At 37.4% G+C, this 22984-nt stretch overlaps 4 protein-coding genes across 4 annotated transcripts; 3 read left to right on the forward strand and 1 right to left on the reverse strand.

The window, feature by feature from the left end:
• The first annotated feature begins 496 nt into the window (after positions 1-496).
• LOC135073409 (V-type proton ATPase 16 kDa proteolipid subunit c) lies at positions 497-5867 on the forward strand. Its single transcript, XM_063967589.1, has 3 exons — positions 497-716; positions 3108-3297; positions 4997-5867. Exons 1-3 carry the CDS (start codon positions 647-649, stop codon positions 5202-5204), a joined length of 468 nt encoding a protein of 155 aa, XP_063823659.1. The 5' UTR covers positions 497-646; the 3' UTR covers positions 5205-5867.
• Positions 5868-7568: 1701 nt separating this feature from the next.
• LOC135073410 (tumor suppressor candidate 3) lies at positions 7569-10697 on the forward strand. The gene is made up of 6 exons (XM_063967591.1): positions 7569-7758; positions 7845-8126; positions 8345-8485; positions 9164-9452; positions 9813-10002; positions 10577-10697. Exons 1-6 carry the CDS (start codon positions 7681-7683, stop codon positions 10590-10592), a joined length of 996 nt encoding a protein of 331 aa, XP_063823661.1. The 5' UTR covers positions 7569-7680; the 3' UTR covers positions 10593-10697.
• Positions 10698-10739: 42 nt separating this feature from the next.
• Positions 10740-12674, reverse strand: LOC135073411 (polyprenol reductase). Its single transcript, XM_063967592.1, has 4 exons — positions 12168-12674; positions 11708-11896; positions 11163-11470; positions 10740-11000 (listed from the first exon to the last, which is right to left on the reverse strand). Exons 1-4 carry the CDS (start codon positions 12493-12495, stop codon positions 10908-10910), a joined length of 918 nt encoding a protein of 305 aa, XP_063823662.1. The 5' UTR covers positions 12496-12674; the 3' UTR covers positions 10740-10907.
• A 1957-nt stretch (positions 12675-14631) lies between these two features.
• Positions 14632-17207, forward strand: LOC135073657 (insulin-related peptide 1-like). Its single transcript, XM_063967813.1, has 3 exons — positions 14632-14659; positions 15242-15446; positions 16019-17207. Exons 2-3 carry the CDS (start codon positions 15242-15244, stop codon positions 16192-16194), a joined length of 381 nt encoding a protein of 126 aa, XP_063823883.1. The 5' UTR covers positions 14632-14659; the 3' UTR covers positions 16195-17207.
• Positions 17208-22984: the final 5777 nt, after the last annotated feature.

The following is a 22984-nucleotide window of genomic DNA, read 5'->3' on the forward strand; positions in this document are numbered from 1 at the left end:
ATACACATACAGTACATACTTACCTATCTACTTTTTCACATAATAACTAAGTTAAGTCTACATCAATCTCTATCAAAATGACTATTATAATCAATAAAAGTTATTAAGATTCAAGTTGCAAGGTGGACTAGGATTTTAGAATGTACTAACTGGTTCTTGATTATCTCATTAGGCAACACAGTCAAAATCATAACATTAACTTAATAAGTTGTGAATCTAAATTACTTCTATTAATAAGCATTTTAATGTAAAATAATTGTTATTAGATTATATCTTTGTAATTTAATAGTATGAAATCTCATAATTTAGTTAATGAAACGAATCATAAGTATTGAAACTGACAAACAGTGCATGCGCGTAGAATATTTGCTGGCCAGCGATCCACATCAATGATGAACGTCATACCGCTGCGGATTTCTAAGCTCACGATTGGTCGCGCATTTCGGAAGTGACGTCTTAAAACCAATCAGAACTTAGGTCATATCTAGCACTGCCTTGAACATCAATCGTCATATGACCCATTCTATCGAGTTTGCAAAGCTTGGGCCATATTTGTCTGTTCCAAAGTAGTTCCGTGGAGTGAGTGTGTGCAGATAGTCATCACAGTTTTTGGGACCTGTAAATACTCCCACATTTCAAGTTCAAAATGGCCGAAAACCCAATCTACGGACCCTTCTTCGGAGTTATGGGAGCAGCGTCAGCTATCATCTTTAGCGGTATGTGCCTTGTCCTGATTGAAATGGCTGTCTTGATTCGTTATCGATTTCCCGAAATCAGTCCCTTCATCTCGTGAATTCATCCAGAATTTGAGATCTTGTTTAGATTTTTGGTACGGAATGTGTTAGTGTAACGTAAAATCTGTCTGGTTATGTTATTTTAGGCATCCTAAATATAGTTGGAGCCGCGCCTTGTGGTTCGTGTCTGTCTGACATACATAAATATATATGACGGGATAGTTTTCGGGAGTCGATAATGCGCTGGAAGGCATTCTTATTTGCATGAAATTGGCATGAAAGACCGGATTCCCGAGGAGGGGCGTTGCATTTCGGTTGAAATGTAAGATTATTGGTCATGTGACTGATTAATTGTTAGTGCAGGTTGGTAGTACTGCGCGACAAAGGACCTGAATTGCAACTAAATCAATTATACTGAAATTGGATTCTGGGAATTACATTCCCTGGTTGTTCAATTTTCCTTTTGTTTATAATAGTTCAGATAGAGGCAACTCCTATGACTCATCATAGTACTATGTACCTTCACACATTGTTCCTACAGAAAAACCCAACATATGAATGAATATAAATATCTGCAATTCCACACTATGTAGCTCACACAACAGAAAACACCCAACTTGTATGAATGAACAGTCTGGATAAGTTCTATTCCACCTAATACATCTCCATTCATATGCCAGACAATTTACCACTCATCTATGCTACTGTTTCTTATGACGATGAAGAACCCTGGGAAACAAGAAGCCATGAATGATGTCAAAATCCATAGAAAAAGGAGTCAACTGTCACATGATTGTTTATCATGTGATCAAGTCAGCTGGGAGTCATGTGTTGACCTAACCTCTCTTACTTGCTTGGACATCAAGAATTCTTACAGGAATCTAGCCTCTATTCCAACTAATAAAGCAGCTGCATATGTCATAATTCCAATCAAGTTGACATAAGTTATCTGTCATCATGTGATCACCATAGACTGGTACATCAGTACCAAGTTCAATATCTACTGAAATCCTGAAACAATCAGCTTCTACGCCTGATAACTGGACAGCCAATCACTAAACACCAACTTTCATAAAGATCAAAACCAGTTTTTACTGTAGTTTTTGATAATTCAAGTGACCACATGACTGGTCATTATCTTATTCTTTTAGCATTACCATGTAGGCTCTGGATCCTGTAGATCATAAAAAAAACTACTAAACATGGATAAAACTAAACTATGACTAATTTATCTTGTCACATGACTATTGAAATCTGATTTCACAAGTTTTTCATTGAAAGTATGCCTTATTTAGCTAGTGCATGAGGACATACCTGCACACATACTAACATAGCACCTATGTAATGATAACTGACATCAGCTGTATTGATTTAACTTGATATGCAATCACAGCACATGTAATTCAGTCAAGAAGACTGACTAACTAGATAAATTATGTAAGATAATCATTACATGCACTAATAACTAAGTTCCACATTGACTATCATTCCTTTCCTCAAAAGGGAGTCTACACTACAAACTAACATCTAATGGAGATGGAGGATTTTAGTGAAATCTTTAAGCTTTTTCATGTAAGTATAGCAAACCACAGAAAGGGCAGTAGTACAGACAGACCAAAAGTGTCATATAAGTTCATAGATTATACACTCCATTTCAAAGTTGCTGAGCAATGTTATTTCAGCCAACAACTATCAGTTGTTTAACCATTATGTAACAGATTTATAAATCAATATTATTGAAGTTTCTGCTCTACTGCACTTATCTTGTTTGCAATATCAATACAGATGCTGCTGTTTCAACTGTATTGCTTTACAATTTGTGTCAAAACCAAAGCACACAATGATTGTGCTGTCCTGAGTCCTGCTAACCTGTTTCATTCAGTGCAAAAGCCAATATCTGTAACTGGACTTTAGTGCAGTTATCAAAACCTGCCTACCATATGTTTTCCACACTCTCCCACATATTTTTATTAACAACCACTTCAGCAGAAATGATTAACAATTCACAAAATAAATGATAACAAGCTTTAGTCATTAACTCATATCATAACCAGACAGACTAGAACTTCATGTTGTGGGGAAGATAAAATGTAACATCACAATGTAAACAGTTTCATAGTGATAAGATGTATTTTTCTTTCCCTTCTTGTTTTGTGTAGTGTCAGGTGTACAATAAAGTTTATCTGTATATTATAGGGACTTGGGAGGCCTGAAATACAGGGTGACCCTAGTTTAGGCTCCAGATCGCACACTCAGAACAACAATTGTTATCTTCCAAATTTTTTTTAATGTACTATAATGAGTGTCTGATAAAATAAATAATTTTTATTATTATTATTATGTTATTACAACGTATTATTTCTCCAATTCCAGCGCTGGGAGCCGCATATGGTACCGCCAAGTCAGGCACGGGTATCGCGGCGATGTCGGTCATGCGGCCCGAGCTGATCATGAAGTCGATCATTCCTGTGGTCATGGCGGGTATCATCGCCATCTATGGGCTGGTCGTGGCTGTCCTGATCGCTGGTTCCCTGGACGGGCCAGCCAACTACCCCCTGTACAGGTAATGACAATTTTCTTATCAGTCTTAACCGCCTCTGTGGTCTAGTGGTAAGACCACCTGCTTCAGACGCAGAGGTCCCGGGTTCGATTCCCAGTGGGGGCAGATTTTTCTGTTCAGTTTGGTTGGTGGTAGGGCTTGTTCTAAGTCCGTCTGGCTAGCTAACACCATCTTACCTAAGTCTGTCGCCATAACAACAATGTTAACAGCATTGTTGTGTTCCGGCAGTTAGAGGTAAGATAGCCAGTTCCTCCGTGGTTGAGGATTCCGGGTGAAGCTCGCTTCCACCTTCGGCCTGATCATCACTTACCATCAGGTGAGATACAGGTCAAGAGCTTCCTCGTTGTGGATAAAAAAAAAAAGTTCTGTTAAGCCAGTTGCAGACCAAGAGTTAAGCTAAGTTTGATGATAGCTGATGCAGTTTCCCATACTCATCTATCGACTGTAAACTGTATTGCATGAATAACATGCACACACTATGAGAACAAGGAAACTAAACTAACTTGCTTAGCTCTTGGTTTGCAACCAGCATTATACTAAGTAGTGTAACTAAGTATATCTTCAAAGGGCAGTAAAAGCATTTTCTGGGAAGTTCACTCCATGCTTGGTCAAAGATGGTAGTCAAAACCATAAATATGAAGAATCCTGCATGTGCCTATGCATCATAAAATATTCCAAATATTATAATAATCATGCTTCTGCTAATCTGCCTTGATACAGTGATAAATCTTAGTAATATTTTGGTGTCTAATGCAAAAGCGGATCATCAACATAACTAGGTCAGTCAGACAATAGCAAATCTCGTTATTGTGTGTAGTTAATTCAATAAAAAGATGCTTGCTGTTCAATTTCCCCAAAAAATAAATCTTTTCACAATAACAAAAAAAGTTTTGAGGCCAAACATACTTTGATGTTTTGTTTGATTTTATTTAAATACATAATGAGCAATTTTTTTTGAAGACAATTATTTTGTTTACACAGGTTTGTCATGCTTGACAAATTAACTTTCCCTGATGATAAGGCCTTCAATTTGGTCCATTGAACAATAATATGGCACATGAAGGTTACAGGAAAAGTGTGTATAAAACTGTCTATATCAAAACTGCATAGTATTGTTGTTTGTATTGGGTTTATTCCTCTTTAAATGATCTTTAAATAGCAATGACCTAATAAGCTTAAAGTCGAACATACTTAAAGTAATTCCTTACTTTCTGTAATATTGAGTATGTACTTTCTAAAATGAATTAACGCTGACTTAATTAATTGCTATTTAAAACACTACTGACATTCACACTTAAAGAATAATAAAATGGTTAAGTTTAAGTTATTATCATCTGAATAAATAATGTATAACATGAATCATCATAATGCCAGTGGAATGTAGCTTGTTTATAATTTTCATAAATTGTGGTTTTTTTTTTAGCAAAATGTATGAAACATTAGGCATGAACATGAGTAGGATTAGCTGTGTTCGCTTCATCCATAAGTAGATAAAGCCTGATCAATCATTTAGAGATAAGCGGATACCTGACAAGTGTGATGTACGTATGCACACACTTGAGAAGGCAATACCCATACAAATACCAATTACAAGCTTGATATGGAGAGAAAAAGGGATGTTTTGAACCAACAATATTCACTTTGCAGATTTGTTTGTTAATGTATTGTCTTTATTAACAAAGTATCGTTTGCTTCTTTCCAGAGGGTTCATCCACTTGGGAGCGGGTCTCGCCGTAGGTTTCTCGGGTCTGGCCGCCGGATTCGCCATAGGCATCGTGGGTGATGCCGGCGTCCGTGGAACTGCACAACAGCCAAGGTTATTCGTCGGAATGATCCTGATCCTCATCTTCGCCGAGGTGTTGGGTCTGTACGGGCTCATCGTCGCCATCTACCTGTACACGAAGCAGTAAGCTGTTCCCGCGCCGTCCCGCGCCCGCGCAAAGTCGTCGCCGGTAGCGGGCCGTCGACCGGCCGCGCGCGCCGTCACGATGCTGCGACCCCGCGCGCCACGCCGCTACCTGTATAAATATTTTTTCTATTTCAATTTTATAATAATCACAATCTTCGAATCCCAATCATGTACCGACGCTACCGAGCGATGACTGTTACTTTAATTATTAATTTATTACCGACGTATCTTTGTGTTTCGGTGACAGGAGGAATCGTCCGTCGACATATCACTTAATTTGCGCGTCACATCCCTCGCGAATACCATCTGACGATATCACTTTTAGATTATTTTAGCGTAAGGCGAAACTAATGTACAGTTAGAGTAGAAATTTAAGTCCAAACGAGTTATCTTAAATAATTTATGAACCGTTGAAACCCCCAGGTACTATGTACCGATATTTCTATTGCTGAGAAGTTGAGGTCAAACCTGGCTTGATGTCGATGTCTAACTACTGCTATATAGCTTTCAGTGTTATAGTGGATGTATGTATCCTATTATACTGTTATGGGCCTGTGAATGTTACTTGTACTCTCTCGAGTGACCACTGAGATAAATTCAAAAGCGAGTCACAAACATTGTATTGCCAGGAATCAGTAAATAAACATGATTTGTACATTCCATATTATTTTGTTTCTACTTTATTGTTTTGTGTGTTTTATTTTCCTATCGATCTACATTATGAACGAACGAGTATTAAACTTAGGAAGGCAGCTTAGGGCGGTGCTTTCAACGTTAATATGACACTGTCGTAATCAAATTATCTATATAATATAATAATTATTATATAAAACATTTCTGACGACTTATAATGTGAAATATTTCAAATATATTTATTCTGTATACCTCATAGTCGAAAATATGATGTTTGAATGATTATAAATTGGTAAGTAAATACATCTAGGTAAAATTGTATTTTATTTTAGGTTTCATGTTAGAGAATGTTATAATCTTTGGTGTTATTGAATGAATTGTGTTAATAAAATATTTTGAAAACAACTACTGTAAATTATGAATCCAGTGTTTCTGTTCAATCCAGTTTTTTTAGTTTTGCTTTTTACATTAATCATATTTTTTTAACTTTTGGTTTTATAGGTACATACCCTTTCTGAAGTAACATCTTGCTATTCCTGATTATTTCTCCAGTTGGAAAAATATTTTTCAATCGAAAAAAGACATTTCGAATAGGTACACACAACAAGAGAGATCAGAGAACAGAACACAAGTATTAGGGAGAGCACACTGAGCAAATAACGAAAGGCTAGGGGGACGAACACAAAGCTTTGCCTGTTGGGCCTGTTGTGGGTTCGATTCCTGTTGAGAGGGGTAGATGAGATATCTAGGCAGGTTGCGGTTTCACCCGCGTGAAATTTAGTTTGTCACAAATCGTCATAATTATAGCCTACTAGCTTTCTGCCCGCGGCTTCGCCCGCGTGGAATTTTGTCTGTCACAGAAAAACTTTATCGCGCGCGTCCCTGTTTCAAAAACCGGGATAAAAACTATCCTATGTCCATTCCCGGGACTCAAACTATGTCCCTGCCAAATTTCATCGAAATCGGTTGCGAGGTTTAAGCGGGAAAGCGTAACAGACAGACAGACAGACAGAGTTACTTTCGCATTTATAATATTAGTTGGGATGTTATTCTGGGTTATAAACAATAATAATACTGTAAAGTTTCATCAAAATCCGTTCGTTCGAACGTAATCATGTTACGTTAGATAAAAGGCGAACTTAGTGCCTTAAGGCATTCTCCTCCAGTTATGTTAATCTTTGAGCAAAATGAAATAGAGTAGGTAGGCTACATTTGCCCACGTGCACTAATCTAAAGAAAGAATAAAAGAAACAAGCATGCCCACACTTGTGATCGAATCAGAAATGAGATCCGCAGAAGAACCATCAGTGAACGACATCAAGTGGCAGTGCGTGGGTAGAGCTAGAGACGATGGCGGCCGTTCGGGCAGAAAAGTTCTCGAGTGGCGACCACGGGCCGAAAGAAAGATGTAGGGTGGGCAGGCCTCCCACTAGTGGACCGACGATCTGGTAAAGGCATAGGGTGAAGGTCGCGGGAACAGTCTGTATGCGGGCAGCGCAGGACCGGTAGATAAGGAAATCCTTGGGAGAGGCCCTTGTCCAGCTGTGGACGTCATTTGGCTGAAACGAACGACGATGTCCATTAAAATCCATATCTGTGATGCCCACATTATTTTTTTCGTATTTTTATTTTTTCATCTAACTATAAAGCTAGTATTCATACTAGTTATTTTCAGTAACTCATTTATTTCTAAAAACAAACCCCGTAAATATTAATCCATAGATTATGTAGAAACACGTCATTGCTCTGATTTGACGTTTGCGTTGGCAAGTTTTCAGAATCAGAAGATTTGTAAATTTTCCAAAAAAACTCGAATAAAATAGGTCTAAACAAAAATTTACACAATGAAATTCAAAGCATTACTATGTTTAGTAGTAATCCTGACTTATAACCAAGGTGAAGCGCAGAGTCGGGCTAAAGGGGTGCGTTGAATTCTTGCAAGTGCAACGTTACGTTTCGCTTCAGGCGCCGGTCTTTTGGAATTTAATGATATGACTTTGAATTTTAGCTTGAGGAGAAGCTGCAGCAGCTGGCTGATATGACAGCGAAGCGGTCGATCATCCCGCTGAATTTCAATAAGTTCAAAGAGTATGTGAAGTCGCCTCCGAGGGATTATTCTTTCATTGTGATGTTCACGGCCATGGCCCCAGCTCGCCGCTGTACGATCTGCCAACATGTCTACGACGAGTACATGATCGTGGCTAACTCCTTCAGGTTCTCTCAGTCGTACAACAACAAGCTATTCTTTGGTATGGTTGATTTTGATGAAGGTTCGGATGTTTTCCAAATGGTATGTAGCATTCCTCTTTGTGCCCATAATCCCTATCAGTTCCTCAATTCTTAACTAACTACAGATTTATTATCAGTAATGTTATTGTTCTTGTAAGAACATCTGGTTATACAGTAATTCTAATAAGAAAAGAGGTTTATATTGTCCCTTGATCCTCCATATTTGTGACCACGAAGTTTACACTGTACTTTACTAATTAGTATACTAAACCTTTCCAGCTCCGCCTGAACACAGCCCCAGTGATCATGCACTTCCCCGCTAAAGGCAAGCCCAAACCAGCAGACTCCATGGACTTTGAGCGTGCTGGTATCCATGCTGAAGCTATTGCCAAGTGGATACAAGACAGAACTGATGTGCAGGTACAAAAATTACCATATTTCCATAACAGTTAACTTATTAGGTATCTGAGGTGGAATTGTGTAAAGCAATCATAATCATTTGACAGTTCATAACGTACGATAAAGTCAGTTAAACAAAGCGTTTGACAGAATAATCGTACGTTATGAACTGTCAAATGATTACGATTGCTTTACACAATTCCACCTCTGACAATTTATGATGAATACATCTTATTATACAAATGAATGCCTAATTCAAAATAAATCAACAAATCCTCTTTAATCTCTTCACACACATATTATGTTGTAAAACATAGATTTTAATTAAGTTTGATTGAACTCTTGTAAGGGCACATAAAAATTGTCATAAAACTTTTATTACTTACCAAGAGTGTTCATAGTAAATACTTATAACCATCTATGAATTAGAAAGAACTAATAGGATTATTAGTTGTTTATAAACCTTTTTTTTTTCTTCTATAATGCGGGTTTTCTTAACATCCCTGGTATTGAGACTTTATGATCTTTATTTGGCTTAACATTATTACTTCTAAGAATATCTTTTAACATAACTGAAAACATTTTAACTAACATTATTACTTCTGGAACTAGTTTATTTCTATGAAACCCAGAACTAAGAAGTAATATTATTATAAAAAATGTGTTTCCAATTTCTAATTAGACTTTGTTACATTCCAGGTCAGAATATTCCGTCCACCCAACTACTCAGGAGCAGTAGCCTTTGCGACACTCTTCATTCTGGTCGCTGGATTCTTGTACCTCCGTCGCAACAACCTCGAGTTTCTGTACAACAAACAGATGTGGGCAGTGGCAGCTGTCTTCTTCTGCTTTGCGATGGTCTCGGGACAGATGTGGAACCAGATCAGAGGCCCACCGTTCTTCCACAGGACTAAAAACGGGCCAGTTTACATCAATGGTGGATCCCATGGACAGTTTGTGCTGGAGAGTTACATAGTTGCGATTTTAAGTATCCTTTTTATAAATGGGTGAAAGAGAAACATAATTTTGGAGATTTTTGCTGTCTTCTGAATATTACAAATAGCAAGCCCTTGAACAGTAATAACACATTTGTTTCTCAATAGGTGAACATTTACTTACTGATAGTGAATTTGCATTAATAACTGAATGCATAAATATTAAACAGGTTTCACTCTTAAAACTAACAAAGCTATATATTTTTAGTATATTACTTACTTTCAATACATAGGACTAATCACTATTATGAGCACTGCTAAATGACAGAGGGCTGATGGGGATGCAAAATCTCTCATGTCTAAATTGTATCATAAATTCATACTTCAGTTATTTCCTTAGCTTTCCGCCACAGATGGGGCAGTGGTAGTTGGAATGATCCTAATGATAGAAGCGGCGGGAGGCGTCAAGAACGAACCGGCGCGCGCTCCGGCTGAAGGCAAGAGGCGCCGCTTCCAGTCCGTGGTCGGGCTAGTTCTAGTCTGCGTGTTCTTCTCTCTACTTCTGTCTGTGTTCAGAGCGAAAACACAGGGGTATCCTTACAGGTTTGTAATGCTTCAATATTCTTAGGCTGGGTTGCACCATCATACTTTGACTGTTACAAACGTCAAAAATCTGTCAAACTCCATACAAAATACGCCGGTTATCCTTATAGTTACGGTCAAAGTTTGGTGGTGCAACTCAGCCTTAGGCTGGCTTGCACCATTTTACTTTAACTTTAACAAACGTCAAAAATATGTCAAACTCCATACAAAATACACCGGTTAATGTTACAGTCACAGTTAAAATAAAGTGGTACACCCAGCCTGTGTTGACACAATATTTGCTAACATTACATGATAATTAGCAGTAAAAGTGCTTTATCAAAGCATTTATTTGGAGAAAAAAATAAAATACTTTTATACCTTTAGTCATGTCTCTTTTTGGGTAGTCTAAATGAAAGACCACAACCCAACTCTGACTGAATAATTTAAACATCAAATAAAATTATTTGACTAACCTTCACTGGTGATTTGTTATTGCATTTGCATAGAGGTATGCAAGATTCAGTGAATGTTGTTTAGTGCATATTGCATAATACTTGACAAGATTTACACTATTTTATTCTCTTTGTTTCAGTTTCCTGTTCAAGTAAAGTAAGGTGATAGCAGTGTGTGCACTTATTTTGTGTGTGTGTGATGCAATATTTAATTTCCATTAAGCTATGTTGAGACAAAATAAAAATATTGTTATAACAAAATCTTTCTTTATAATATAATCAATGTTTTACATTAGATTTCTCACCAATTAAAATAATTTACCTTAAACATAATTGAAATTTTAATAAATATTAAGAGCCCCATTATTTTCAAGTTTTATAGTCCTCATTTAACAGTCTTGTAATTATCATTTTACTACTTATTCCTACTACAAATAGACATTAATCAGAGATTTTCTCAGCTCAGACCTGTCATAGAACATGAGGGAAAATAGCATTCCTTTCCTTAGGGTAATTCTTGAATGTCTTCTTATACCACTCATGTGCTTGAATAGCTGTTTGTATCTGGAAATAAAAATAATTCTCAACTATTAAACCAGACATAAAAATATACATCATAACAACTTTACTAGTAGTTACTTTATAAAATCCAATGAATAATTGGTTTTCATATGCTCAATCATAATTAAACTGATTTAATCTTATTTGCAATTTACCACAACATACCTGATTTGCCAGAACCCACAGGTAAATGCAGAAAAATGTCTTAGTTGGGATCAAAAGCAGGAGAACTGTATACATCAACAACTCGCACATCCTGTGTGGACTAGACACATATTGAAACATTCTCCCTTTGGGCAGTCCATGGTCTTCTGTGACCACTTCACCGGACTTCTTGTCTTTTCTCAAGTTTGCAAAAATCAAGTTGCTTTGGTATTGTTCGTACCAGGCCCAGAGAAAAACGGCTATGCATGGACCAGCCAAGACTTTGGTTGGTGTGTCATTCCAGTTTACATTTTCTCTGTTTTGGGAACCTGGAATTATACAGAAAAATTTTGATGAGACAGCATTCCTATGAGGGAAAATGGTTGTTGAAGGATGAATACACAATTGAATTATGGCAGGTATTATTATAGTATCAAATATAAGTAAATCTTTATCTTCTTTATCTCTAAATAAGCTCCTAACAACACCCGAAAAAACAAAGTTATTATCAGTACAATAATAACAAAAGGTCTATTTAATAATTCATACAGAAGACCGTTTCTTACCACAAAACAGAGGCCCTTGCCCCACAGCTGCCACAAAGCAAGCAAAGTAATGAATGATTCCCGCCAAGTAGTGGCTCAAGTTCATTCTACTGGACTTGGCGAACACCTGCACGAAGTACGTCTCGTAGAACCTTCTCACACATTGCACCATGAGCAGAGACATTACTATCATCACTGCCGTTGCGGACACTGAAATGAATTAATTATTTCAATGAGTAATCCATTTCCTAAGTGGATTTTCCTATAAAACTTAACTCATTAATTACTAATGAGGACTTGTGGTACTTGCATATTAGTTTTCAATAATTTCTCCTTCCTCCTCCCTTCTTTTTTGTCACAATTTTATCTAAGTAGTTAGTGGAATAATTGGATATCCAATAGATTACCTTACTAATTTTTTAGTAAACAGAACTATGTACTTAAAATCTAATCAATGGGGAAAAATACTTGAAACATTTACCTGAAGGTTCATCCTGCTCTAGGAATATCCTCAAGAAGAACGAGACGTATTTGTGCACACCGTAGTCCAGGTAATAAACAGCAAATATGTAAATTAGAGTAACACTTCCGAAGCACGTAGCGAATAGATAAAAATGTCGGTACCATGACTTAGGTATCTCAATTAACTGTAGGAAATTCGCATCAGAACCTTTGTAGGCGAAACTACCGTACCTAAACCCCTTAATTATGAACGCCGGCACATGTTTCTCGAAGTTATTAATGAGAAAACCCGTAAAAGTCACTGCAGAAGCCAATCCTAAGAACGCTATGTCCAGGATATTTAACATGGTGGTGTGTGTTCACTTCACTTGCCGCTATACAAATGTCCGGCATTGGGCAAGCCTTAATTCAAGTCTTAAGACATTCTAAGTAACGGGACGACCGATGTTTAGTTTAAAACTTTCAATATTTGACCCACTTTTCTGTGGTGGGAGGAATCGTCGAGGAAATACAAACACCACACCTGTCAACCAACAACACAGTCGACCAACTGACAGTGACAGCTGTCATTATCAGCTGACTGTTTATTTTTTTTCTGGCAATGGCAATTAATTAATTTAGGACTTGACTTTTATTAAATTATTGTTTTTAAAAACGTTTAGAGAAGGAGACATTTTATGCTAAAATGACGACTCAGGTAAAATCAGGAGGTCTTGTAGCAAAAGGTGATCTCTTCCCACAACTTAAACACCTACTTATAGATTACTAATGGAAGTTAGCAGGCAGAATAGTTTTTATAACGTTTTAACTTATAACGACCACACAAGTATGTTGTTTACTCTCACCATCTCTCCTATCCTATAGTATAAAATAACTAACAGAATCTAAAGGAACATTGTCGGCGCCAAGACGTCGGGCTCCGGCGGCGTCGGACGGGGCGCAGCGGGCCGGAACACACGATGTGACGGGTGCGAACCACTAAGCTCACTCGTAGATACCTTAAAATTTCCATCGTAAACAAATCTATATATATAAAAGAAAGTCGTGTTAGTTACTCCACTTATAACTCAAGAACGGCTGAACCGATTTAGCTGAAAATTGACAGGGAGGTAGTTTAGAGCCAGGAGAAGGACATAGGATACTTTTTATCCCGTTCGAAATTAAAAAAAAAAGTCTGCTTATTTATTGCCATTAAGGCGGAACAAAGTTCGCCGGGTCAGCTAGTTTTAAATAAATTATTGTCCAATGAATTCAAGATTATTAAAATACAGGGTGTGAACGTTACACCAGTTACACTGATATCTGCACTTACGGCTTTTGTAGTAGTAGTATCATCACCTTTATCGCTGAACAACGGAATAACACCTAGAACAAAATTAAAAATCAATAATTCATTGTTTTATGAACTTACACTACTCCTACGCAACCAGTCGAGCAATAGGGCAGTTTTATGAGACTTTGCGGATAAATTCTTGAAGGAGACGAAATTGCTACTAACTAGTATCACAGAATAATAATAAGTACTCTAGTATTTATTAACAAACAAACAAACGGATTTTTATTCTAAGTGGGACCTGGGATCTAATCGAAGCAGCGAATTGGCAGATAATAATATTTTGTAATAGGTATAAACTCAATTATTAAAATTCCTTCTAATAGAACTATTCGATTGCAAATTGCAATAGGCCGTCCAGCTATCGAAGAACACTTAAAATTATTTGAATTTGATTTATATCAAAACCGATGTAATAAATTAAATTCCTATTATTTCTTACCACTTTACCCTGTAATGTGGCGCCAAGGCGACGGCTCTGGCGACAAGCCGTTACGGCCGGGATATCGGAACCGACGGCTTGAACAAGTCGCACGATCCACTGGCTACGTAAAGGTTACACGATTAAGGGTGAACACTATTGTAAGAAATTATTCATTTTTTTCATATTACACTGGCTCTCAGGGTATCCAATAGAGTAAATGGGTCTATAGACAATTATAGTTGCAAAGTTGCAATGCGTCCAGAGCACATTTGGAATTGAAGTCAGTTCAAAGTCGATTCCTATACCTGTAGACAATCGTATTATAGTTATATGTAATTTTAATTATTTTAAATTAGTTCACGCATTATCTGGGTCTGCTGGAAGATGCCATGGGTATTTCGCATTTGTAACAAAAATAGTCACAACATGTGCCGGCGACGATTGCCATGATTATCATCTTGAACGTACAAGATTTGTCCGTTTCTAGCAAAACTTGTTTTTCCTAAAGGGGTAGTCGAATACAGCGAGTTATACCCCTAACCTGTTGTACACTCACCTACATTTCCACCTGACAGCACAGCCTTCACGAGAGCGTTCAGGATTCATTAGGATCCCCTTAGGAACCACGGCAGGTGACATATTGTTGAATATTAATGGCACCCTCTGGTGATCGCGGGTATAAAATGAGGAATCGTACGGGTTGGAACACATTCGAAGTTTGGGAGAGATCAAGAAAGCCGCACTACTAGCAAAGGTAAGAGATTATAGTTATTTGTAATCTGTAAACCTATATTTCAAAATTTCTGGTGTATCTAGGCACTGTTTGTAGATACATAATGTATGCTTTGCTATACCATTGTGTTTCAATGGAACAACAAAGTCAGGAGTTTCCCTGAAGTAGGTACATTAAGTGGAGGAGTTTAAAACTTTCTTTGCCGCTGCAGTTTGATATGCATTTAAAATCAAAACGTCTCTCTTTGATTTGACAAATCTTTTTCCAGTAAATTATGGTCTTTTTGAACATTTGTTATGGTTTTCCACGGCAAAGAGGCCTCGATTAGTTTAGTTTAGGAAGCTAAGCGATGTTATGCGTTTCTCTACTATTCGATGTTGATTAGTAAAACCCCTATCTATCTTGACTAATGCCTCGACTATTTTACTTAGGGGGGGCCTATGTTCAGCAGTGGACGTCATAAAATGATGACGATGAAAAGCACAGAATAATAATAATGTACTGTAAAAGGCGTTAAAAAACGTATTATAAACCTGTTGATTTAGTCAAACATGCCATGCACTTTAAACAAGTAAATCTAAATAAATCAATGGCATCTTCCAGATGAAGTTCCAGCATCTCTTCGCCGTGCTTGCCTTCTCCGTGACCATCTCGTACTGCACCGGTCACATCGGAGGCGGCCAGCTGCTGCAGCAGAACGAAGGACCCAAGATGTACTGCGGCAGGAACCTGGCTCGGATGCTGGCGGTGCTGTGCTTCGATGAGGGCAGCATGGGCAAGCGGTCGGAGTCGTCGGGAACTATGTATGGTGAGTTGGATCATACTGTTTATTACACACCACAACCAACTGACAAATAAATAGTACGAGAGGGGACCGTCAGATAACCTACGACCGTAAGATTATCTTATTATAAAGTAACGTAGTGTATCTTACGGTCCCCAATCGTACTAAAAAGAAATGCAAAATTTAAATGTCACAATTTAAGCAATCTTATTGTTAGGAGGAAGGGATCTCTGCAGAAAACCCAGACCTAGCTGGTTGGACAGTCGTTTGAAATAAAATGGTTAGATAAAAAACGTAGGTGCAAACTAAAGTTTAAAATCACAATTTGTACTTCGCGGTCAAGTACAATACGAACAAGATGCCATATTGCAAGCTAGAGTGATTATACTTACCTAGTTATTAGATTTAAAGCGATTTAAAATCATCAAGTTACTGTTTAAGGCCAAAAATTCATATGCCTAACCTACCAGCCCAATTATATAAGATTTTAAGCTTTCGCATTTCAACTTAAATGACACCCAGCCCATAATAGCCCAGTAATTCTTCTCAACTGAGTTTTAAGCATACGTCACTACAATATTATTCAACATTTTCAGAGGCAATCCTGTCGCCCTACTACAAAACCCAGGAGGTAGACCCCGACTGGCCCTGGATGTCGCAGCACAAGTCCCGCAGTCTCGGGTTCCCTTCCCGCGGCAAGCGTTTCCCCGGCGTCGTCAACGAGTGCTGTGAAAAGGCCTGCAGCATCAACGAACTAATGACTTACTGCTAATTCTTCCCTACTATTTAATTATTTGACTGTCCAGCTTATTCATAATCCAAGCCTTTTACTATTGTCTTGTTTAACAGTAATTTCTTATTTAATCAACGCGCTCTAACCGATCCATCCGTAGTAGTAGCCAGCCAAATTGTACATACGCTTCTGTAAGTTAGATATTTTTACTCAATATGCTCGTAATCCTATAGGTGACTAAAACGCATCTGATATACAGCATGTTTCCATACAGATTGACAGCCGTAAATTGTAGAACTAGGGCCCGGGCAACGGCTGATAAGTTGTATGAAAATGTTAGAGTCACGCTGGCTGTATGTCAGAGGCTAAGGTAGATTAGCTTTTAATAAATTATGTTGACATCAACTATGTCAGTCAACGCTACGAGAGCTTATTAGTTAGATGTTAGTCTGCAAATTGTACTGCATATTTAGAAAATTTAACATAACTATATACGAATTATTCGAACTTAATTAAGAAATATTCGAACTAGCTTTCCATTCGGTCAAAGATCTACTACAAATATATTTTCTTTACCATTTCAGAAGAACTTAAATGTAGTACACGTCTTCCATTTACAGCTTCAGCTATCAAATAAAAAAATATTGTCTATTTAACTACCTAGTCTTTAAGAATTTATTACATGTATTAAACAACTTCATTTCTAGTCATGTACTCATTAGAGTAAGAATTTAAGAGCACAGTGGAGACATCTAGATGTGTCCTGTGCCAAGTAACTAAGCCTTCAAAGACATAGCTGTGGTAAGGTAGGTAGTTAGCTTTAGGCATATTGAAGCTAGAACTTCTATGTGTATACTCATTTTACCTCTGTCTGCAGCCCGTAGTCGTAGGAAGTAGAGAATAGGACTTTAGGAAACGGGTAGTTGTAGATCGCAAATCTCAGCTCAATTATAGTAAGTGTACATAAAATTACCTGCTTTTGGCCTTATCTGTCGTCTTCAATGCTAAAGGAATTGTAATTAAGAATAAATAAATTGGTGTTGCAATTATAACGTTATTTCAATTCAAATAAGAAAAATACTAAATTACTTTAGGAACGGTGTCTTTATGGATTACTTACATGGAATTGGGTAATTAGGTTGTCTTAGAATTTATATTATTCTAAGGTAATTTGAATTGCGTTATTCACAGAGCCTAAGTTAGACTTATTTATGTTCTTTGTAGCTGAGTAAATGCTTAATTACTTTGCATAAATTGCGTGGGTACATATTCTTTTAACCCTATTCTTGTCTCTAATTGAAACTCAGAAGTATTTAAAACTTCATTTGTCAGAATTTAGCTCAAAAATAACACTTTCAGATAGGAAACAAGGAGGTTTTCAGGGAATTATACATATTTCAAATTTAAAAGGCATTGTATATTTTTTAAATTTAGGTATTTACTTTTTCAAGCACTCTTATACACGTATACACCCACGAGTAGGTAAAAAATGAAATACAATAATTTATTTTTGATGTCACTTGGGTGAAGTTTACGTGTTAACAGAAACTATTTTTAATTTCGGTGCACAGATACAGATGAGATGAGATACCTTATATAAAATTACGTAAAAATATTTGATAGGTACCTATTTATTTTAAAGAGGAACCCTTTTTATCTCATGTCAGCGATAGGAAAACAGCTCATGTTTAAGCTTTTAGTAATAAATAAAATGCTTTCGATCTGGCAACGAGAGTGTGATATTGAATTTCAGTCGATGGTTGCACTCGCACAAAATTACAGGCCTCAGGTAATAAAGTTACAAAATCTTATAGAAAAATAATGAGGGTATTTAACAGTATTAAAATCAGATAAATTTATCACACTTTTATAAAGGTAATATTGTGCAAATGCGGGTGGGTGAAGAAAATTCAGACGATGCCGCATCTCTTCAGTCTGCCCGCGACCATGACTCGTGCGACCGAGTTGAAACGTCGGGAGGGTAAATCTGTTTACCTTAATAAAAGCGTTTTGTTGCAAAATCCCGTAACAGTGATTTTATAGTGAAAATGCTACATAATAGTTTAAAATATCATATTAGATAGTCGCCAAAAACGTCAAAAAGCTTGTGTTTGAAGAAACGCAATATAATGATGGGAACGGAGCGACTTGTGTGAATACTTTATTGGTGAAAGAGCTTTCAAGGCGAGCTGTCTGGAGCGTTGCATAGCGCCGCATTGCCGTTTGGTATGCCGGCGCAGCATCGGGTTTGCATGACGTTGTCAACAGACGGGCGGGGAAACGCTGTCGTGGGTAAGTTTTATATGTTAACCCTACTTATTGCTGGCAATGATCTTCATCATCATCATTTCAGCTACAGGACGTCCACTTCTGAACATAGGCCTCCCTCAAAGATTTACAAATTGACTTGACTTCCGCAATGTAGGTTTTTATTTTGAAACTCTTCACAGGTAGGATTACATTATTTTTTGACTCACGATTCGTTTCACTCGAAATCAAAGAAATCGCTTTGTGGCTGCCGATTTCTTTGTACAATATTTTATAAAATAAATATGGTTTTGTTCTGACTGAGGGTAGAAGGTCGTTGGTCCCATTGAGGTGTTCTCAAAAGCTCTTCTATCCAATACAATTTGACACGAGAGCTTTTACCAACCACCAACCAACCAACCACTTAGGAAAATGATGAAAAACCAACTACATAAACTTTAAATAGTTTTGTCGGGTCGTTTCAACCGCTCGTCTGAACACATTTACAATAACAAGTCAACATTCCGTGTTGCTTTTTTCGCGAAAGGAGACACTGCACTTAACATATAAATTAGATGAGCCTCAGAACGCTGGCTTTAATTTTAAACGAACTTGTGCTGCTTACATTAACTTAAGTGCAGTTATCATATAACTACGGCATTAGTAAGAAGTGGCTTTCTTTTGATACTCGTGAACGTAAGCGTATGGTTTCTTATTAAAGTGTTTCGGACAAAGTACTTTCATTCAGTTATTGTATGTACAGTCGCGGAATGAAAAGGTTCGTCACCTTAGTGTCGGTTTTCGCTTGCACTAGGTACGGTAAGAGTCAAACCTGCCAACATAACAGTGCACGAAACAGTGCTGCTAACATTTAAATAAATATGACGTTTGCTAACGAATAAGGTTTTGCTTGTTTATTTTTCTATCCCATCAGTGCAATGCAATGATGACATTGACCAATTGACAATAGTTTTTTTTTTATTTAATAGAAATAATAATGGCAGGTTGAACCAACAAGAAGGTTTTAGTTTATCAATCACAATAATCTCTTGACAAGATAAATCGTTAAACAACTTGAGCTGAATAATTTTGAACTTTACTGCCGAACAGTTAAAGATTATTTTCTCTAACTCGAGATTATTCTGTAACATAGTTTCAAAAGGTAATATGTGCTCGCGATTCGTTGAAGGAATCAATTTGAAAACTGACGAACCTTTTTATTCCGTGACTGTACATAATAATATTAGATTTTTCCAACTTTAACAGTTTGATCCCGTTTGGTTCCATCTGGTTCCATCGGTAACGAGAAGAAAAATATGAATTTCATTGTTGTGATTAACTTTCGTGGCTTTTGGTTCACTATTTATTACATAGTTAAAGTATTTAACAAGGTGTTGTCTCAAATTATAACATCTAAGGCTTTCTAAGGAGAAGTTTTGGCTGGTTGCATCTGGTTTTACTAACAGCGTTTACCCACATGCTGGCAAGTCTAGAAAAAGTAGAGCGAAATAAATAAAACGCTTTTTCTTTCTTAGTTTTAACCAAAAAGTTGTGTCGATTCTAGAGACTTTTACATAGAAAGAACTGAGGCGATTTTTCTGACCTGAAAATGAAACAAAATTACTAAAAGACTAATTATGAAATTAATCTAAAGAATAATTATGTGAAATATTGTTGATCCAACCTGTCTGATTAGTGTAGGTAGAGAGTGTAGGTCAAATCCTCAATTTGTCTCTAGTAAATTACAGAGTCGCTTGCAGCTTGGCCTGCAGTTATGACTAAAAATAACCTAATATGATATAGTTGAGCAACCGCGCTGATTGATGTTATTCGTAAGTGGACCTGCAGACAAGGCCTACCTCGTTCGAAAAGTCGTCGTGTGTAAACACCTCTAGGCCCACACAAGGAGTGTGATCACTGCAGTAAATAAAGCAACAGCCATTGCAAGCCAGTGCAAGTTGCGCCCGTGTTATGAAAAAAGTTCCGATCGGGGCGCAGTTCTACGAACTTTGCTTCTATTGCCGGTAGCCTACGAGTATTTTTGTTTTTACATAGAGAAAGCTAAGAAGTAGGAACCGTGTCAAGGAAATTAGCAATTTGGCAAATAAAGTGTACTCTTCTGCAAACAAAGCATCTTGTTTGATAGCAGAGAACCTACTTGGTATTATCATTGAGCTAGTTGTATAATTATTTAGTTTATAAAGACTATTGGTCTCCTGACAATTCAAAGTTTTCTGCATACCTAGGAGCGAGTCAAACAAATATCCTTTTACACTGCGACCATTTATTCGTTTTATCATAAACTTTCGTACCTATTATTCCTAACATGATTAATTTTAATCTTATATTGTTGTATTCATAACAACAGGATGATACACGTACCTATAGTGTAATACATAATTTTATTATGTAGAGGGTCTCAAGCATTACTCCGGAAGTAGTCGAGACGCATCGTCCGCAAAAATGCAATCTCGACTGGTACCTTTCGATGATCGCTAGATTCTTCAATTTGTTGCTCACGCTTGACTGACTACGAAGTGTTTGGATGTGGTATTAATTATACTAAAACTAAGTAGGTAGGTATTTACCTATTCGAATGCATAAATGCCTCTTTCATGATGAGAGGCCAGTTCCGTGGCCGTGTTGGGCTTTATACGAGCGATCACATGTTCGAACCTATGTTAGTTTTGAATAGGGTCTTATAGTCCATTCATTATTATTTATTTCTATGTGAAAAATGTAGTGTACTAAGAGTTCAAAGGTCAACAGTGCTAATGTAGAATTGCTACATATAATCTTTTATTTGTTTCTGCAAAGAAAAACAATCCCAATTCCAACCTTATACCCAAATGCTTTTATTGTTAATCCATGTCGTGTAGAAGGGGCGTCTGCAGTTCTCGGGGAGGATCGTGCCTTATCAGTCAGTCCTGCGGCCCTCAGATTCGAGGGTTTAAAACACCTGCCCAACCAAATACTGGGTGCTCGTTATGTTTTTGAAAAGTGATTAAACTTTCCTTTGACTGTGCAAAAATTAAAGTGGTTGAAAAAAGAAATTAACGCCATTCATTATTAAAAAGAGATGGTTGTCTTTGGGCTTCTTATATCATTATTTATTTGGTTTACGGAGAACTAGGTCTTATGTTTTAAGCTCTCTTAGATACAACACTTGCCAAATTTCACCTGTCTAAGTAGGTATTACAAATAATAAGATACCAGACTTAGTTATCATCATGATGAGCCGTGGGGAATCGTACGTACGATCAACATAAAATAAAAAATGCGAGCTTTTACAAAAGCTCTCTCGCTTTTTTATAAAAATGAACTTTTCTATCTAGAAAATTGGTACGTCCAATAGATCTGAAGATGCCAAACAACAGATACAGAATATTTTATGGCGGATAAAATATTTATTAGAAGTGTACCATCGTGATACAGCTCTTTCGGGAATCCACATTTTAAATTTCAATTTATAAATGGATTACTGCTGCACGCTGCGCCCAGATGCATCGCCGGATATCTGTGACCTTAGACGAAATTATGGCGATGCGTTTCTATTCTATAATAATAGTCGCTAACGCTACGAGGCTTTGTTGGTAACTTAAGTTACTATAGGGTGAAATAGGTAGAAAAGATATTAATTTTTGTCTGCCAATAAGCGTATCTACACGGGTCAACCTGAGTGGGGGAATTTCGTATTTTTTAAGTTAATTAAACCCATATGGACGATGGCAAATTTACTTTAACACTGTGGCATCTTATTTAATTGTATATTACATACAATTTTGCAAAAAAAAATGTAGAGTCTGATGGGCGGTCTTCTATGTATCAGGTAAACAGTAAGTTCAGTTCTTGAAGAAGTCAGCATATTACGTCGACTATACTCGTAAGTTACATTACATTACATTGTTACATTAAATTGTAGTATACTCGTATTATACGTACATCTCTATAATGTTTATTTCCAACTATCAATTTTTCTTAGCGTCAAACTCTAAGTGCTTGTTCACGTAGGTACGCGCGGGCGCGGGGGCGGGTGCGGGCGCGGGAAACATTGCGAGCTCGTGTTCACATTAACCACCAGGCGTTCGCGCGAGTATGACGTACTATCGTTTCTAGCGACAAGTTCAAACTGGTTGAACTTACCTGACGTCGCGAGTGAAACGCGCGCGCCGCCGCGCCGCTAGTTTGACATGAACACACACAAACATCTTCACGCGTTGAAATTACCGCGAGCGCTCCGCGCGCACCAGTCGCTAGCTTGCCCGCTAGTTAGACCGCACCTGCGTTTCGTACGTGAACACTTGGAATCACTACATATGTTTGATATTTCGTCACCGCGACCGCCACCGCGCCCGTGAGTCAACGTGAACAAGCACTAACGCGTCGCTAGCGAGTCGAAAGCGGCTTGTCTCCCTGCTTCATTGGGTCCCAATCTGAGCCCGCGATAGATCCGTATTGTGTTTCGTTCGAGCACGCAGACTGATGTTTGCATGCTAAAGTATTGTTCGGCTGCTGTATTCGATAGCGAAAAAGATACGTCTTTTATCTGCATATTATATACTAATGCGTAGCTCTTGAAGAT

This window comes from Ostrinia nubilalis, chromosome 7, assembly GCF_963855985.1.
Source record: "Ostrinia nubilalis chromosome 7, ilOstNubi1.1, whole genome shotgun sequence".
In the NCBI taxonomy this organism is placed as follows: Eukaryota; Metazoa; Arthropoda; class Insecta; order Lepidoptera; family Crambidae; genus Ostrinia; species Ostrinia nubilalis.

Bases quoted from the DNA above. Each gene is read 5' to 3' on its own strand.
- LOC135073409 (XM_063967589.1), top strand. From the start codon at position 647: ATGGCCGAAAACCCAATCTACGGACCCTTCTTCGGAGTTATGGGAGCA. The intron at 717-3,107 runs GTATGTGCCTTG...CTCCAATTCCAG, and splicing joins GTCAGCTATCATCTTTAGCG to CGCTGGGAGCCGCATATGGT. The intron at 3,298-4,996 runs GTAATGACAATT...GCTTCTTTCCAG, and splicing joins GCCAACTACCCCCTGTACAG to AGGGTTCATCCACTTGGGAG.
- LOC135073410 (XM_063967591.1), top strand. From the start codon at position 7,681: ATGAAATTCAAAGCATTACTATGTTTAGTAGTAATCCTGACTTATAAC. The intron at 7,759-7,844 runs GTGCGTTGAATT...TTTGAATTTTAG, and splicing joins CGCAGAGTCGGGCTAAAGGG to CTTGAGGAGAAGCTGCAGCA. The intron at 9,453-9,812 runs GTATCCTTTTTA...TTTCCGCCACAG, and splicing joins TTACATAGTTGCGATTTTAA to ATGGGGCAGTGGTAGTTGGA.
- LOC135073411 (XM_063967592.1), bottom strand. From the start codon at position 12,495: ATGTTAAATATCCTGGACATAGCGTTCTTAGGATTGGCTTCTGCAGTG. The intron at 11,897-12,167 runs GTAAATGTTTCA...AATTCATTTCAG, and splicing joins AGAGCAGGATGAACCTTCAG to TGTCCGCAACGGCAGTGATG. The intron at 11,471-11,707 runs GTAAGAAACGGT...GTATAATTCCAG, and splicing joins GCAAGGGCCTCTGTTTTGTG to GTTCCCAAAACAGAGAAAAT.
- LOC135073657 (XM_063967813.1), top strand. From the start codon at position 15,242: ATGAAGTTCCAGCATCTCTTCGCCGTGCTTGCCTTCTCCGTGACCATC. The intron at 15,447-16,018 runs GTGAGTTGGATC...CAACATTTTCAG, and splicing joins GTCGTCGGGAACTATGTATG to AGGCAATCCTGTCGCCCTAC.